Source organism: Heterocephalus glaber, unplaced genomic scaffold, assembly GCF_053883595.1.
Source record: "Heterocephalus glaber isolate CG9 unplaced genomic scaffold, H.glaber_assembly_v1.0 deba00001472, whole genome shotgun sequence".
In the NCBI taxonomy this organism is placed as follows: domain Eukaryota; kingdom Metazoa; phylum Chordata; class Mammalia; order Rodentia; family Bathyergidae; genus Heterocephalus; species Heterocephalus glaber.
The window spans coordinates 87473894-87493435 of NW_028258315.1; the positions used below are offsets into that span (position 1 = coordinate 87473894).

General features: G+C 34.9%; 2 protein-coding genes across 4 annotated transcripts in view; one reads left to right on the top strand and one right to left on the bottom strand.

Moving 5' to 3' along the window:
• Window positions 1-19542, top strand: part of Asb14 (ankyrin repeat and SOCS box containing 14) — a 99221-nt gene that overhangs the window by 40808 nt on the left and 38871 nt on the right. For all 3 annotated transcript variants that reach the window (XM_087182342.1, XM_087182341.1, XM_087182343.1), the window contains 3 exons: window positions 8777-8948; window positions 9360-9900; window positions 11814-11967. In XM_087182342.1, coding sequence (XP_087038468.1) covers window positions 8777-8948; window positions 9360-9900; window positions 11814-11967 — 867 coding nt within the window. The remainder of the gene's footprint in view (window positions 1-8776; window positions 8949-9359; window positions 9901-11813; window positions 11968-19542) is intronic.
• Appl1 (adaptor protein, phosphotyrosine interacting with PH domain and leucine zipper 1) overlaps window positions 15027-19542 on the bottom strand; it is a 43519-nt gene continuing 39003 nt past the window's right edge. The window contains exon 22 of the mRNA XM_004864308.4: window positions 15027-18850. Coding sequence (XP_004864365.1) covers window positions 18704-18850 — 147 coding nt within the window. The 3' untranslated portion in view covers window positions 15027-18703. The remainder of the gene's footprint in view (window positions 18851-19542) is intronic.

The following is a 19542-nucleotide window of genomic DNA, read 5'->3' on the forward strand; positions in this document are numbered from 1 at the left end:
GAGTAAGTTGGTTGCATCACAGGATGTAAGAATGGTTTAACATATATAAATCAATAAATGTAATACATGATGAAATGGAAGATGGATAAAAAATCATGTCAATAGATACAGAAAATGCCTTTACCAAAAATCCAACAGTCCCTCATTAAAAAAGTTTTTACAAAAATAGGTATGATAAAAGCTATGCAAAACAACTCCACAGCCAACACCATATTGAACAAAAACTGAATTTCCTTTAAAATCAAGGAGACACAGATCTCTGCTCTTCATTTCTCTTCAATACATTACTTGAAGTTTCAGCCAGAGCAATCACGCAAGAGTAAGAAATAGAAAGTGTATCAATAGGAAAGAAAGAAATAAAATGATCTCTCTTTATAGATGATTTGGTTCTTTACATTGAAGAATAAGAAAACACGATCACGAGTTTTTAATATGATAAACCAATTCAGCAAAGTTTCTGTAAAAAAAATCAAGTGTTTTTGTACACTAAACAAAAATCCACTGAGAAAGAAAATCAAGAAAACAATTTCGTGTACAATCACTTCAAAAATTAAAATACTTGGGAATCGACTTAACCAAAGATGTGAAAGAATTCTACAATGAAAATTTCAAAAAGAAATGGAAGAAGGTATTAGAAAACAGAAAAAAAAAACCCTCTTGATCACAGAGTGGAAGAAACCATATTGTAAAAATGATCATATTTCCAAAAATGATCTATAGATTCAATGCAATTAAAATACCACCATCATTTATCACAGCACCTGATAAAATGATCCTGTAATTAATATGGAATCAGAAGAGTCACAGTATAGCCAAAACAATCCTAAACCAGATACAAACATACAGGAAGCATCACAATACCAGACTTCAAGCTGTACGACAAAACCACAGTAACACAACAACACTGTTCTGGCACAAACAGACATGTGGACCAATGAAACAGAATGGCAAGCAAAGAACTCATGCATCTACATCCATCTGATTTCTGCAAAAGGGGCCAAAAAAATGGAAGCTGAAGAAAAGAAAGCCTCTTGAACAAATGATACTGGGAAAATTGGATATCCACATGCAGAAGAATGAAACTGTATTCCCATTTCTCAGCTTATACTAAAATCAAATTAAAATGCATCAATCCCCTATATATAAAATCAGGAAATTTGAAACTGGTAGAAAATAACATGAGAGACACTTAAAAGCATAGACACAGACAAAGACTTCCTGAATACAATTTTAAAAGCACAGGAAATTATATCAAGAATCGAGTAATGAATTATGTCAAATTAAAGCTTCTGCCCTCCAAAGGAAACAGTAGAGGACAAAAATCCAATGAAGAGGGGAAAAACTTTCCTAGCTGCTCTTCTGAAAAAGGATTAATATCTATGCTACACAAAGAATTCAAGACATTAACCCCCAAGATAAAATACTCCAATCAAAAAATAGGTAAATGATCTTAAAAGACACTTTTCAGAAAGAGACATTCAAATACCCAATAAGCATATGAAAAAAATGTTTAATATCTCTAGCCATTAGAAAAATACAAACAAAAACTACAATGAGATCCCATCTAACCTCAGTCACTAAGGCTACCTTCAAGAATAAAAATAAATAAGTTCTGGAAAGGATACTGGATGAAAGGAACTCCCCTGCATTGTTGGTGGGAACATAAAGCAGTATGATCACTATGAAAATCAATATCAAGATTCCTCAAAATAAAAATATGCAAATACCATTTGAAAAAGCTATGTCACTTCTGGGTATATTCCTGAAAGAAATAATGCTAGCATACTACAATGATACATCCATACCCATCTCTAGGCATTGCAGTTCACACTATCTCAGCTGTGAAAAAACTTCGATGTCTGTCAACAGATGGATGCACAAAGGAAATGTGGGACATACACACAATGAAACATTCAGCTATAAAGAAGAATGAAATCATAGTCTACAATAAAATGAATAGAGCTAAAAAGTACCATATTAAGTGAAATAAAGTACACTCATAAGGTTAAATACTACTTGTTTTTTCTTCTGAGTATGCAGATAGTAGATAGATAGATAGACAGACCACAGACAGATAGATAATAGAATAAAGGAGAGATGATGAAAAACTAGGAGGCAGATGTTTGGGGGAGGGAGAGGGAGGAATTGGATAAAAAAATCAAGATATGTTAAATGTATGCACAGACTTATCTAAATCTTATTCTTTATTGGTAACATGCACTCATAAAAATAAGTAAAATTAATCTAGAGGCAAATATTAATAAACAGAACTTAATCCTGTAAGATCTAAGATGGCAATAAAATAGCAGAAGTTCAAAGCACAAGTTCTTGGTTATTTGTGTGACTATTATTTCCTCCTGATTAAACTAGCTTTGAAAACTCAAATTCTACATGCTGATGAGACATCCTGATTTAAATACAATCTGCCTGCAATAAAATAATTAAACAGAACAAAGATTTGTGCAATTTCTATCAGGCAGGTTAGAAAATAAATATAGCTCCTATAAAGCAAGAAGTCACTATGATTATGTTGAGTTTATCTCTGCAACCCATCCCATAATTTTCAACATAGTAAATGAAGGACTTCACCAGGATGATGAATAAGGAAATTGTATTTCTGTTCTTTCAATGTGAAAAAAAGAGAGATCATTTGGAAAAAATAATATTCTTATTGGTAAGAATAACTTAGTTGATAGAAATAGAAGCCCCAATTTACCTTGACTCCTGGTGTCTTGGAGTTATATCCAGAGTGGATATACTGTCAAAAACTGAGGCACAAAAATAATGCAATAGATTATTTCATTCTTAAATTAAAACTTAAGCTTAATTTATTGGCCTAATTTAATTGGCCTAATTTATCTCCTTTCTGATTAACAAGACTTTGGAACAAACAGTCTCTGATCTCTTTCACCCCCTGATTAGCTTTACCTTGGCATCATAATCCTCTCCTTAAACTCCACCTGATATTTTATGGAAAAGCCCTTCTTGTCCTCACTGTACATAAGGTGACAGGTACTGCTCTTAGCATGGTCAGGACTAAAATATCTGACAAGTGTGATCTTTCCGCTTGGTGATTTGATTCTTTGCAAATGTGCTAGGTAATTCTGTGATTAGATAACATAAAATAATACAGATACTGCTATAACTGAAAAATAATATTTCAACAGACTAAAATAGAATAGTTTAGGGCTTTGGTGTATTATGTGAGATAATTTTTATAACACATAAAGACAAATTCATATAAGTAAATTCATTAGGTTTTAGCTACTATTTTAATTGCAGTAAAATTATTGCTTGCATGATAGTGTGACTCATTATATTAATTTCCCCCTTACTTCCCAGTGAGTCTGTATAAATAAGTGAAGGGAATTGCTATGTCAACTCACATTAGTGAAGTAATATATCAATTATTTCTTATCAGCGAGCCTATAGACCTCACAAATTAAGTTTATGTACATATTACAAGAAACAGAATGGAATATCTTCTGGATAACATATTCATTTGCTTATTTTGTTGCAAGTATTTTGAAAAGGGGTTCACACATATTTTATGTTGCAACAGGTTAATTATACAAAACTCCAACATGATTATTTTAGATTAGATTATATTTGATTTAATATGTTTATAACATACATTTTTGCTAAATAAATATATACCATTTTAAGATACTTTACTACCTTATTTTCATTGATGAAAACAAGAAAAAGTTGGGGCTTTTTGTTTTTATATTTGGAAGCGGTAGGAATCAAAATCACAACATGGTGCACGCTAGCCAAATGTAACACAACTAAGAAACACCTCCAGTCCCCTCCTCAAAAAAAAGTTGATTAGGTCCATATCTTCCAGCTACCAAGTCACTCAGTTAAGAATGTACCCAAGTTTTTGCTAGAGGAGGCAAGCACTGTCTTCTATAAGTCAGTATTGTGTTTTATTGAATTCATGCCTTACTTTATAAATATTATCTGATATTTTAATAGCAAGCTTTTATAGTACTTACACAACTTACAACATTTTATCAGGACACATCATATTACTACTGTGTGTAACTTGTTATATACTTAAATATTGAAATATACAATAGAACCTCTGGGAAGCTTATTGTTATAGATGTCATTGTGTTCATCATTTCAGCCTGGAATCAAGGGTGCTTGAATGTATAGTACCACTGTAAAATGTGTGAACTGTTTGAATTTGGGCAAATGTGATACTCATTTATAATAAAGATAACACAATCTCTGTTGTGGCTTGCATCTAGATGACCCCTAAAGCCTCATGCAGTCTTTTTCTGAGGTGGCTGAATCTGGAATGTGTGATGCTGGGATTAAGGGCGTGTGATTACTAAACCACTATAGGTGAGTGACTGTTTGGCACTGCTCCAATCCCCACAGTCTGGATGGGATAAAAGGGTCAGAAAGACATTGTCAAGGTCTTTCTTTTGTTTTTGCTGTTGCTTTTTCTGTCTTCTGCTGCCATGAACTGTTGCCCCTCTGCCATGCTGCCTTGGAGCCAGCCAACTATGGAGTGAAACCTCTACAAACTGTTAAGCAAAATAAACCCTTTCCTCCTTTAACTTTGGATGTTGAGTATTTTGTCTCAGCAATGGGAGAAAAGTAACTAACACAGTCTCACACAAAAGTTTTAATTAAATGTAATGACATATCCAAAAAAACTAGGACAATGATTGGCTCAGGGTCAATGAACAAAGTGTTAGTTCACTCTCCCCCACTGTTACAGAAGATTAAATGTTTAAGACATAAATTGTCTTTTTTATGAGTACAGATGGTTCTAAATTTAATCAAGGATATGTCTAAAGGTTTAATGAACTGTTCTTATGGTTTATACTGCCTCTACTTAATCAAAATACATGCTGCCATATACTTAAATGTAGATGATGCAATAAGCAAATGTAATATGTCAGGATTCTGCCAGTCACTTTGGGAAAATGAAATAATTAATGACTTCTGGGGGTTTTGAAGTTTAGAAATTCATCTGACTATAGAGGGATTTGAACTGCCATGACATTATGTTACATCACTCTGATTTACACTGTTTGTGCCTAGTAGTGGAAGACAAACATTTTAAGAGGATTTTTATTGATAGTTGATAATGCAATAAGGGGTTGAAAATTTACTTTCAATTTTAATTACTGACAAATTTTCAAATATTTTTGCTTTAATTTTATAAATAAATTTTACACAACTGAAAGAATAAACATTGACATATCAGCTTAATAACTTAGAATCACTGATGACCAATTGCACTTTAGAACCCAAATTAAATCTTAATTTTTATGTAGCCCAAGGAGAAATTTTTTCCATGATCTAATTAAATGGCATTCCATAGTATTGTATTATAAAAATATATATGCAAATAAAAATTGTTTTTTTGTTTTGTTTTGTTTTGTTTTGGTACCGGGGATCGAACTCGGGTCCTTGCACTTGTGCAGCAGGCGGCGAAACCACTGAGCTAAATCCCCGACCCTAAAATTGAAAAGATTGTTTATGCAGAAAATATTTAATAATAATTCTCACCAAAAGATAAATTTTATTCATATATTTAATTGTGTCTACATATCAACTACAAGCACAAATGAGGTTAGTATTTTCTTTTCTTTTCTGTTTTTGGTACCAGGGATCGAACTCAAGACCTTGTGCTTGCGAGGCAGGCAGCAGAACCACTGAACTAAATCCCCGGCCCCAGTTAATTTATTTTTTTCTCTCAGTTCTAGCATCTAAGTCTTTTCATCTAACACTGTTCTCCAATTAAGAAAATACTCCTCAGAGAAATGACTAGGAAACACACAATGTGAGGCTAGAGAACCTTGTAGTACCACAAAATAAGGAAATACACAGACCAAGTCACCACACTCATGTAATATATCAAAGATGCAAAACTAAATGAAAAATCTCTCAATGGACAAAGGTGGAATGATTTGAATAGCATAATAAATATGTACTTAATTATAACCCAAAATGTAAACAAATGCATAAGAATCCATACAGATACAAGTAAATGTTTGTCTAAAACCATAAAAGATGGCTGAAACACAAATGTTTGAGGCAAAATTCTACTAACATGTATAGATACACTTTTCAAGGAATCAGAGCTAGCTCACCACCCACCACTTGCCTATAGACTGATCACTGTACTTTTTTTTACAAATGTAAAGCCAGGAAAGGGACAAAATAGAGTAATTTCAGAGTAGACAAGACTGACAAACAGTACCTCAGCCAAGTGCTCAAGTTCAGAATATGTATGTACCTTTGATATCATTTGATGAAAATGGCATTCTCACTGTTTTTCCTCCCAAAAGATAAAAATCTTAGGTTCATGATAAGGGAAACATCTCACAAATCCAAATAGAAAAGCATTCTACAAAATACTTGATTTTTATACCTCAAAACTGTCACAGTCATCAAAACCAAACAAAAATCTGAGAAACTGTCAGAGAACAGCAGACTGGTTGAGAGAAGGCCACAAAGGAAGGCTGCAGAAGAAGATGGGCTAATCACAGACCCCCGGAGGTTAAGCAGCAGGGAGTTCTCCCTGGAAGGAAACTGCGGTCCTCCCTTCTGTGATGAGAAGCCAGGCCAGTCACATGCAGGTCTTGTGGGACAGGGCTGAATCTAACCCAAAGGCAGAAACCAAACCATTAAATTCACACTGCCTTGGGGTAAAGCCAAGGCAGGAAAGGAACTAGATTTACACACACACAAAAAAAGATATGAAAAAAAAGTAGGCCCTAATTATGATTCCAATACTGCCAGCCATGGAAAGAAACCACTCACAAACAAATAGAAGAATTTCTTTGAATTATTTTTCTTTTTCTTTTTCCCCTGGGGGGGCAGTTGTTTATTTTTTTCCTTGGTCTTTTAAAATTAATGTTTATTTCCATTTATTTAATTAAATTAAATTCCTTTTGTTCTGTAATTGGATACATATTCCACTTTAATCCTTCTCACCTCCCTTTCCTTTTTTCCAAATTTTTCTTCTATTTTACCTTTCCTTATCTCATTTTAATTATTATTGCTACTCAGCTTTATTAATATTTAGCTATTTAGGTGAACTTATGTTATTATAGCTGAATTCTTTTCTACTGTAAATGGTGATAGTTATTGCATTTCTTACATATGTTATTCTATGTCAACATTTGGTTTATCTTTGTGTTTACATTACTATTGGAGATCTCTTCTATTAAGGGTGGTACAGTTGTATCTTTTTGGTTCTTACAGAATGTCAATATCTACTTTATCTATTATTATTGCTGATTTGTTGGCTATTGTAAATGGTGACATAGTTGTTGGCTTTTATTTGGCTTTTATTCTCTGCCAATGTCAGTTTTGTCTTTGTGTCGACAGTATTGTGGTTAGTTTTCTTCTGAGTCATTCTGGAGATGAAGTCCCCAAGAGAAGACTGGACACTAGGAAAGGCCTCAAATATACTCTGTACACTGGCCCTAGATCTCTCTGATCCCCTTCACCATGTTAATGTTAGGAGGCATTTCTCCTCTGCCTGTCTGCCATGTGATGAATGCTCCTATTCCATGCCTCTCTACAACACCGCCCTGCTTTAGAGCCAATAGACTGAAACATAAACTAAAATAAATATCTCCTTCTCTAAGTTTTGGGGACCAGGTATTGTATCTCAGGGAAGAAAAAGTACCTAAGACATGAAGGAAGTGAGTCTGCTGTAACAAATATTATAGCACTCTGAAAAAAAGAGATTGAAGAGCACATCAAAAAACAGAAAGACCTCCCCTGTTCCTGGATAGGCAGAACCAATGTTGTCAAAAATGCCGTATTACAAAAGTCATAAGTAGATTTAATCCAATACCAATCAAAATACCAACATGCTTCTTCATAGAAGTAGAAAAAAATACTAAGGTTTATTTGGAACCATAAGAGACTCAGAGTAGCAAAAGCAATTCTGGCAAAAAGACTAAAGTGAGAAGTACCAAAATTTTAGATTTCAAAATATATTACAGAGCATAGGTAAAGACAGCATGATACTGTTGAGTTGGGGTAGGATGTACACACCACTCCTCATCTGGAGCAAACTGGGTCGGTAAACTTGGCACCAGTAATGAATTGATGAGGCAGAGTTTAAAATAAATGGAACTGGTTTATTAAGGAAAAGGTGGCAAAGGAGAAGATAAATTAGGTATTCTGAAAGAGTAAGAGCATCAGAAAAGGGAATACCTCAAGCCCTTGTCCCTAGCTCCTTTTATTTAGGACTAGTGATTCTTTCCATCCCACCTGTGGGCACCTGGAAGTTGTCGCCATCTGATTGGCTCTCTGGCTATCTGTGATCCTAATCTGGGCAGTTGTCTACATTCTTTCTGGCCATTAATTCCTTCCTGTCCCTTTATGATAATTAAGTGTGTATGTGTGTGTGTGTGTACGTTATAGAAAGGAGGCTTAGAGTTAATGATTGAGTAAAGGGAACATGTGTTCATCTGGTATGTTTTAGTGGTGCTAAAGTGAGAATATACACACATGTGTATATATGTGTGTGTGTCTTTTACACATTAAATAAGAGTCCTTCTCTTATCTCCTTTGCATTTTATCAGCCTACCTGCTGTACCTATAATTTAGAAACTGCTGGCATCATATTTTCCTTAACTACTTTGTAAGTATTTTACATATTTTACCTTTGATTCTTAGTGCTTTGCTAGTGCAGCTGCTCAGTAACTCCTTTTTGGTGGCAGTGACAGATTTTTAAAAATTGCTTAATACAGTGAAAAATAATTTTTGCATAATGACTCTTTCTCCTCAGGTGCTAATGCTCACAGTCAGGCCTCTGATTCTTCTTCCATCTTACTTGAAGCTGCTAGAGGAGGAAATCCAGATTCTGTGACTCTCTTGCTGAAGTATGGAGCTGATGCCAATATCCCCAAGATTTCAGGCCACCTGCCCATTCATGTGGCAGCTGACCGAGGCCACTTATTGTAAGTTCAATTACATATTGTAAATAGAAATACTAATAGCTTTTGGGGCAGCAGCTTCTAGAAACTTTATACTCTTTTTCTCTGATGCAACAATTTACATCCTTTTTGAAGAAACTCATGATCAGCTAGGAAGTGATAAGGCCAAGTATCCTTGGTAGCCACAGAAGAAAAATAAAACTTTTATTATCAGGTCCTTAGCATATATGGGAAGCACTGGGTTTCAAATGACTTGAGTTTTTAACGTAGACAGTAGTTCCATTCAATTTTATGTGGAATCTGAGCTTCTGGATGAAGGAAATAGTTTTTGTTGGGGATGGGTTTCAAAACACTAGTATCATCCATGTTAATATAAAAGGATCATAAAAAAAGTTAACTCCGTACCTTACAAAAACTTCTGAAATTCTTTTGCAGAGCCCTAAAGATGTTAGTTCCAGTTACAGATCTTGCTGCCATTAAGTGGAGTGGAATCAATCCAGTTCACTGTGCAGCAGCAGGAGCACACACTCAATGCCTGGAACTTCTTATCCAGGCTGGATTTGATGTGAATTTCATGCTAGATCAGAGAATTCATAAACACTATGATGACCAAAGGAAATCAGCTTTGTATTTTGCTGTATCAAATGGTGACCTCTCTTCAGTTAAACTGCTTCTGAATGCTGGAGTTCTTCCTAATCAAGACCCTGTTAACTGCCTGCAGATAGCTCTGAGGATGGGCAATTATGAGCTGATAAGTCTTTTGCTGAGGCATGGGGCCAATGTTAATTACTTCTGCAGAGTTAACCCTTTGCATTTCCCATCAGCACTGCAATACACACTGAAAGATGAAGTCATGCTCAGGATGCTGTTGAATTATGGGTATGACACAGAGCGATGTTTTGATTGTCCTCATGGGGACAAAGTTCGTCTCTATGCTTTTGAAGGCTGGACATCTACAGTTATTAAAGATACTATGGTAAGACCATAGTATTGGCAGTATTACAGTCACAGTCATTGATTATAGTATTGGAACCATAGAAAGATTCAATCCATGCTTCAGAATCTCATGGTTGGAAAGACTCACACAAAGTCTCATATCATATAAATATGATAAATGTAATAGTAGCCAGATATATACAAACAATTCAGACGAAAAAGTGACTTAACCTAGAAAATATCAAGGACTTTCACAAAGGAAGCAACACCTAAGCACCTTGGGTTTTTCTGGTACCAGGAATCAAACTCAGGACCTCATGCTTGCCAGGCAGGTGCTGTGCCATTGAGCTACATCCCTGGCCCATCTAAGCAAAGTTTTAAAGAGTGAATGAAAAAAAAAGCCATACTATAATCCAATTATACTTTGTGAGATAACCAGCTAAATTTCTGGGTTCTCAATACCCATATCCCTAGGTTTTTAGCCCTTTTAGTCTTAATATTTGATTAAATGGTCTTTGTTCACCTTTCTAATGAAAAAAGAATCACAACGGTTGACCCTACCTCTCCTTTTAAAGTCATTTTTTTCTCACACTAATTTTCCCTTACCTACTTGGTCATTTTCCCCAACTTGAATTTTCCCCTAGCCACTCTTCAGGTCTCATTTCAGGTGTCATCTCCCCAAGAGGACCCTTCCCTTCCCCATTCACTTTATCTGATCCTAGTTCCTTTAATCAATTTCATCAAATGGATCATGTTTTATAGCATTTATCACTTTCTGAAATTATCACTTTAATATTTTAATGATTTGTCTCACACACATGAACATAAACTATTGTTCATCATTTTTCTCTTATAGGTCTGCTCTTAGCAAAAACTAGATGCTCTATACATACTTGAATTCTAATTATCAACATTTAAAAGAAATGGGATAGTGAATTGGAGAAAAGCACTTTGAATCAATTCTGAAAAGTGAAAGGCAAAATATTTTTATATTGTATGATTTACTACCTTTAGGTGATTAATATAGGGATTACTTTCTATGTCTTTAACCTGGCATTGCTGGCATTTAGGCACACATTTATCACCTGGTATTATTTCCTAATTGGTTCACATAGTATTACTTGACTACTTATCTGGGAATCTTGTCAAAGACCATGTAAATTTCTTAAAAGGCATACATATCACTCATGTATCTGGGTAGGATTACGACAAAGTTTTTACAAAACAAAAATAAAAGTTTTAACAAGATAGCAGCCAGACACTGTGGCATACCTATAGTCCAGGTTCTTGGCAGGCTGAGGTGGGAGGACTGCTTGAGCCCACAAAAGCGAGACCAGTGAGGACAACAGAGTGAGGCTCTGCCTCAAAAACGAACAAAATGGCTCGTTCCACTCTCACTTAAAAGGCCAGAAGTAAACAGAGTTCCAATTGGACAGACTCATGAGGGATGAAAGAACATCCCCATTCTAGCTAGCAGGAAGGCAAGAGGAGGAAGCACCACACATCTTGCTCTTCTTTAAGGGTACTGGGGAGTTGGCTCAGACTTGCATTTATCTCATTGGCTAGAATGTAGTCAGGCGACCACACCTAGGTATACGTAAAGCTGGAAAGGTACTCTTTCTTACAGACTGGTGAGCAACCAAAGGGGTTAACAGATATTATATAATAAACCTGCCATACATCCATTGCACCTTATATGGTCCTGAAGACACAGAAGTAAATATTTTTCCAAATGTTAGGTCTCGAGGCCAGATGACAATCTCAAGGCCTTGGTTCTTGACCTTGAGTCTAATGTTCTTTTGCTTACTAGGCTAATTCACAGAACAGTGATGGTGAACATTTTAGAGCTTTCAATGATAGCAAATAGCTGGGTGTAGCACATGTGCCATAGGTTTGCCACTACTGTTATAGACAATGAGTGCTTTTGATTTACTCATTTTTTTCCCCTTTTAGTTCTGTGAAGTAATAACTTTGTCATGGCTGCGACATCTCTCTGGAAAAGTTGTAACAGTGATGCCTGATTACGTTGATCAAGTTCGGATCTGTTCAAAATTGAAATCTGTGCTTCAAAATCAGGGGCTCTGGTCAGAAATACATTTTATCTTAAGTAAGTATCCTTCCTGTAGAAAACTCGTAAAAAATACTAATTGTATGCTTGACTTATTTTATAGAACCCTCTTCTGGTTAAAAGCCTAACCTAAAGACATTAGAAAAATAATATTCCTTTCTAAAAAAAAAAGTTACTGTTCATAACTTAATTTGTAATTATTATCATTTTCTAGAAGATACAAATCTGCTAGGTATTTATTATATAGGCAAGTGAGACATTTTTTCTCAGTCCACTTAAACCATGACTATAAAGCAACACTACAGACACAGGAATTAAAAGCTATGAAATGACCAAAAATACAGGGATGAGAAAAGCAGATCTAAATTTGTGGAAGGTAACAAAAGATCCTCCTCCAAACCAAATTTTCCCAAAGTAGCACATAAGAAAAATAATTTCATTCATCTCATATCCCCCTGGGTGATCTTTACTGTTTTGCTTGTCTGTGAGGAACAGGATAGGACACTAACAGAAACTTAAGGACGTTGTGTCTCATAGACCAGACACACAATCGGTATGTCTTTGGACTCCAAGTTGATGTGACTTTGAATCCAAATTTACACAAAGGTTTGCAATGAAAATGGACGCTCTCATGCAGTCACAGTAAATACAAATCCTGGTGGTTTAAATATCAAATACATTTGCTAACTAAACTCTTAACATCACTAAGAAATAAAGCAGTTCTTTTTTCTTTTGAATAATGTGCCTGTTTCTTTCATTAGCAAACCCTCGCTCCCTAAAACATCTGTGCCGCCTAAAGATCCGGAAGTGTATGGGGCGTTTACGTTTGCGCTGCCCTGTTTTCATGTCATTTCTTCCATTACCCAATCGTCTAAAAGCATATATTCTTTACAAAGAATATGACCTTTAGGGACAAGGAATTTTTACAGGATCCTGGTAATCAAACTATTCTTGAGGAAAAGGTATATAATTCTGTAGTTTTTTTTTTTTTTTTTGGTACCAGGGATCGACCTCGGGTCCTTGCGCTTGCGCAGCAGGCAGCGAAACCACTGAGCTAAATCCCCAGCCCTTGCAGTTTTTCTTTAAAATTTGACTTGTTATGTATGATTCATATTTTTTACCTTACCAGCAATTAAAATCTCAATGCAGTCTACACTCTTTAAAAAGTTACTCTGAACACAACCTCTCAACATATAAATGCCTAGAATTCTAAAGGCAGTATAAAAAAGCAATCTCCAAGTAGTGCCAGGCATGGTGGCACATACCTGCAATCCCAGTGCTTGAGAGGCAAGGCTGAGGCAGGAGGATTGCCATGAGTTCGAGGCCAGCTTGGACTACATACGTGAGTTCAAGGCTAGCCTGGACTACATAGCAAGATCCTGTCTCAAAACACACACACACACACACACACACACACACACACACACACACACACACCTCCAACTAGTAAAAAATTTCAATTAACTGAATGAAATACACTTCTAATTTTGTACTGATCTTATATTAAGTATATTATGTATCCAGTTTCTTTGTGTTCAGAATAACAGATGTCATTTCTAATGATTCAGAGTAATTCTTAACAGTAATCTTTGTTATAGAGAACATACATGTATCCATGACTGGACTGAATATATGTCATGCATTATATGATGTGGAAGTTAGCTGTCAATGTGCTAAAGTCCCAATGCCAGCTTTGAGTCTAACACTGTTTCTCTGTAGTCAGGTACAGAGATGACATAGTCTAGTTAATCCAGATAGAAGCTTTAAGGGCCAGGATTTAGCTCAGTGGTTCTGGCACCTGTCTCAAAAGTACAAGGTCCCCAGTTTGATCCCCAGTAAAAAACCAAAAAAACAAACAGAAGCTTTAATTGAAATTTCATCATTAAGGGAAATCATATCCTTTCCTGGTTATGATTTACTATTTATTGGTTAATGTTATCACTGGAATGGGAATTAAAAGTGTTTTCAAATAAATGATGGGCTTATGGGTTTCTATACTGAACCTAGCCTGGTCCTGGATGTGGGGGTTGGGCTGCTCACTGATAACAGGAGACAATGGTTTAAATTTGTATTTCTACATAGTCTGTACTGTATGTATACAACTTTAGTTTATATCTATGTATTCTAAGCTGTCTGTTAAGTACAGGTTTCTATATATTGAAAGCAAAGAAAGAAAATGAGATGATGTTCCCTCAGCCACAGCTAAGTCATGCACAGCAACAGGGACACCGGAGGCAGGTGATGCAGTCCGTTTCCACCAGAGCTCAGTCAGTTCTAACTATCTGGTGTTCACATTTAGTCTTAACAGAATACTTCTATTAGTATTTTAAAGTATTACAATTTTTTCATTAAGAAATTTACAAAACTAGCTGGCACAAAGTTTTTATTTTTTAAAATCAAAATTGTGTGCTTATAAAGAAGTGGTGGGTTGTATGTCAATATACAGATATAGCTGGGGATTTAGCACAGTGGCACCCCGCCTGCCTTGCAAGCACAAGGTCCTGAGTTGGATCCCCAGTACCGGAAAGAAAAAAAAAAGCATAGGAATATACAGATATATTTAGGATATACATGCACTTAGAAAAATTACGTTAATTCTAAACTTAATTTCATCTATTCTTCCCTCAACCTTCTAAAAGAGTATATACAACATTTTATAAAATTCAATATATATTAGAACGCAAACTCCCAGCAGAACTTTGTAAGTGCCACAATAAACTACAAAGGGCACATAGGGAATACATATATTAGTACTAAGACTACAGGTCTAACTGCTCAAGCTGAAGCACACAATAACCTGCACCTTTAGAAGAATTTGAGTAGAACTCAACAGTATCAAGAATACATCATCTTAACACATCTTTGGTAATTATTAAAGTCTTTTTCTTCTGCTACAAGAAAAAAAGTTGTAGTGAACAATTAGTTTACTCTGTAACAAACGTTCCCCAATAAATGACACGTTTTTTTCACTTTAGCTGCTGAGGAATTCCAGTGAGATTAAATGTGTAATTATAGTGTTGTAACACATTTAAAACACCATTCAAAATAACTTGGAAAAATAAACTTCAGAGTGGACATCAAATATGTCATACAAAAAGGACTGTACAAAAATCATGGACTTTATTATACATTATAAAATCTTCTAACAAGGTATTTCCTGAAGACTTGTCAGCAGTTTAACAAAATGAAAAAATAAATTCTCTGCCCCACATGTATACCATGATCACATAAAGATGAGTTCTTCAAATCCAATTCTAAAGGGAAATGTTGCATGACTTTTAATTGCACTCTGCATAACAGTATCAGTGAGATAAGAATGAACCAATTCACTTACATTACAATATCACCCATATACAAAGCAATTTTGCACATTAGTTATAGTTTAATCCCCAGTATTAACTAAAGTGAATTACTTATGCAAACAGTCACAAGAAATTGGTCAGAAAGTATAAGGTTCCAGTTTCAAATCTGTATGTGCTATTAATTAACGTAGAATAAAAATCTCATGAAACAGTTAACCAAATTTGTTAAAAATAAAACGAATAAGGGGCCAGGGATTTAGCTCAGTGGTTCCGGCGCCTGCCTCGCAAGCGCAAGGTCCCGAGTTTGATCCCCAGTACCAAAAAAAAAAGAAAACAAAAACATACCAGTTACAGCAAGCTCTTCGTTTTATTTTTTATTTTTTTTTGGTACCAGGGATCGAACTCGGGACCTTGCGCTTGCGAGGCAGGCGCCAGAACCACTGAGCTATAACTGGTATGTTTAAACATTTAAAGTACAATCCAAATGCTAGAAAGCTCTTATCAAAACATTAATATTTTAATTTTACTCAGGTGGTAAAAGGTTTTACAATATACTAACTCTTAAGGTTTGTCAGCATTTATAATAAGATTCAAATTTCAAATATCGTGGCTCCTATACATAATCAAAATTAACTCAGATGCCTTTACCATACAAGATTATGTTACTTTATTGCACGTTCTACTGTCCTTTTCCCATGAAAAATAGAAATAGTTTTATCCCTCTTTGATTGTAGAGCCTAAGAATTCTTTTGAAATTAAACATAATCATTACATAGACAGCTTAGGGACTCTGTTCTACAGTAAAGTTTTAGTGCCTAGTAAGTTTTCAAAATTCTAAAAGGATGCAAGAATAACTGATTTCCTATCTATTGACTGTTACCGCAGTTACAAAAGTTCTGTTCATATATGTAGCAGAATGCATAGCAGAATTAAGTGGGATTAATTTTTGCACTTTAAAAAAAAAAGCAGTTTTGTTGATTTTTAAAAATCAACAAAGTTTTGGGTCAGAGAAAAGATATCCCTAAAATCTAATACAATCGCCATCAAAGTATCCCAGCACTAGAAGGGATTTTACAAGAGGATACAACAGTACAAGATCAGCTTTAACATTCGGAAGAAAGCCATAAGTAACCTTCTATAAACAAAAAGGAGAGCTTATTAAAGTTGATGCTTACATAGCTGCAGTAATAGAATAGTTCATATAGTTTAATAGTACTAGAATAGGGCCAGGAATTTAGCTCAGTGATTTCACCACCTGCTGCGCAAGCACAAGGACCCAAGTTCAATCCCCGGTACCAAATAAAAAAATAGTTCTAGAACAGAAATTAAACCATCTAAAATTGCTGAATCTACTCATAACTTCTCCTTGACATTGGAATGCATTTTGGTTTGACCCAAGGACAAGGACGTATGAGGTTTCCTATGAAATCTGACTTAGAAGAACTACAAGTGTGTCTAGCATGCCCAGGCTGCAAGTACCCTTAACTCCAGCCAATACTCTGACCCAGAATGCTAACAAAGGGCACCACTCTGTTACCATGCAAAGCACCAGCCAACTAAAACCACCTCTTAATGATGACCACCTTCTTTGTGGAGCAACAGATTTCATCTGACCTAAGTGAAGTGACAACTTACATAAAGAAAAGACTTAATGAAACAGAAATACTACCAATCTGAAAAGTCTTAAAAGCAAGACTTGCTGAGACTAATGAAGTACTGACCACAGAAATTTCAAATTCAACAAAAGGAATGATACACTATTGTGAAAGCATCCCTTTAATAAGCACAAAATAAATTTTAATCAAAGAGTATTTCATATATTTCTACATGTCTACTGTATGTTTTGATAACATAAGGCTTCAAAGAGTATTAAATAATCACTATGCCCATTTGGCGCACAGATAAAATGAATATATGATTCTATATATAATTATCTATCCCAATCCTACAAAAAACAATGTACACAGTGTGAAAACAGCTGAGTTATATTTTAAGAACTAAAAGAGATGCCATTTCTAATTCAGAACTAAAACTACATTATCAAAGAACAAAAACCTTTTCCCTTATGAATTAGCATAATGAATTGTAGATGTTTACATAAAATATTTTACTCAATTATTTCATGTGGAAATTTTTTCATGTGGAAACATGAGCATAATTTCCATCAACCATGTTTAAAATCTGAGTAAAGAAAAAGAAATCAAGTCTCGACATAGAAGATAAGCAATAGAGAAATGTCATTTTAACCTTAGCACCAGGCTAAAATCTTCTGTTGGTCAACTTCTGTACTATACAAGGCATTCTTCTCCTTTTCAGTTTTTCATGGAATTAGACCTTTTACTCATTTGAAAAGTAGAAGTATTTACAATAATTAGTGCAAATTATTTTATGCTCATAAATTAGTTATTTGCCTTTGTGGATATAAAGTGGTGATTCAGTACTTTATCAAAACATGGGATTATGAAAATACTGGGAGTATCAGTCTGAAATCTAAAAGATTACATTTTCTAAACTAAACTCTGGGAATTTTACTTTAAGCAGGAACATAATTGTTATAGAACTTCTTTTGAAATATCATTTGATTATCAATAAAAATTATTTCACACAATGCAGAAAATACAATGTATCATCCTGTAACATTTTTACACGTAATCTAAAATGTATTTGCATAACAACAAAAAAATTCCGTGTTTAATGAATTCCAAAATCTTCTTTTAACCCATTACTGCTCTGCAGTAATAACTGAAGTCCCAACCTGAGAACTAAGAATACGGTAATATAATGCCAAGACCTGTATCAATCATCTTGAACTGAAGACACTTAAGTTTCTTTCCTCCTGGCATCAGATGCAGTATAGCAGAGAAATGTGAGCAATCCCAGAAAGTGCCTAGAAACCTACAGTACCACCTGCCACACCTGGAAACCTTACATCTAAAATCTGTCCTAATGGCTTGATACAAATTCTATTGCACATTTAACATTGTTAAAGTATTTGCAAATGTGTAGAATTCTCTGTAGAAAGGGTTTCAAACTTATTCGGTTGAATGCTTCCTCACTATAAGCAAAATGTTCCTAATGAAAGGGGGGGGAACACATCCATGAATATCTGAATCTGCAGAATAAATTATTTCTTATAGGCTTGGCCAATTACAATGCAAAATAAAAAATTGGCAACTTAAGGAAAAAATGCTTGAGCAAAGCTATAATTCCTTAGCAATGTATTCAGGGAAATAAGCAGTTATGTGAAATTAATGTTAATGCATATTACATTATTTTTAAGAAAAAAAGTCAATGTAAACCTAAGTCATAAAGTTCAACCTTTTTTTCCCAATCAACCTTATTTTTTTAATGAAGCTAAAACAAGTAAATATAAATTTTATGTCATTTCAACATAGTTGTTACCTTGTGCCATTTTACCAAAGAAACTGTCAATTCCAAGGAGGGGGGAAATCAATCAAAAAGCAAGGATAAGTTTATGCTTCTGACTCTCTCTTCTTTCCTTCTTCTCCCAAATCACTTTCTTCTGACTGGCTACTGCTAAGGACGACAAACTGCCCTTCACTACTGGCTTGGTTTGGTCTACTAGAAGCAGCTATCAACCGACTTTGTTCTTCCAAGTCCTAGTGTGAAAGACAGAAAATAAACAAAGTTCTTTTTTGCACACTCAAATGGAAAACAGTACAGTTAAATTACATACTTGAGAACCACTTCAATCTTTCTGTCAGAAATATGTACACATAATTTTGGCAATTTGATGAAGGAAAAAAAAAAAGGCTCTGCCCAACCAATGCAACTCCAAAGTGAACTTTGGTGCCATTCTAGAAATCTTATAAGAGCTAACAGTCAAACTAAAATCTTGACAGTTTTCCTTTTTCTTTTTTATGGCCTACAACTAAATTCAGGCTGTCTTCATCTCTCACTATACACTACATAATATCTCTCTCCCAGTGAAAACTGCATAACAGATCACTCAACACCTCATTACTTCCTCTTCTTTGGACCACTTCATCCTTGTCCAATTCATCTTGCTAAAGCAGATGTCACCTTCTCCGTTAAGCCTACTGAGGAAGTCTGACTTTAATGTCATCTTTGCCATTTCCCTCTTCTTTGTCCACACATCCAACCCACTACCAACTCTAACTGATCAGTTCTCATTAGGTATCCATCTCTTCTGTTCTACTGTCAATGCCACAACCTATAACAGGCTTTTACAATCTCATTGATCACTTAATCAAGATTTGCTCCGAAAATTAAAGTTACCCTTTTTGTGAGTTTTTTCCCAAGCACTTTAAAAATTATCCTTTTGGAATGG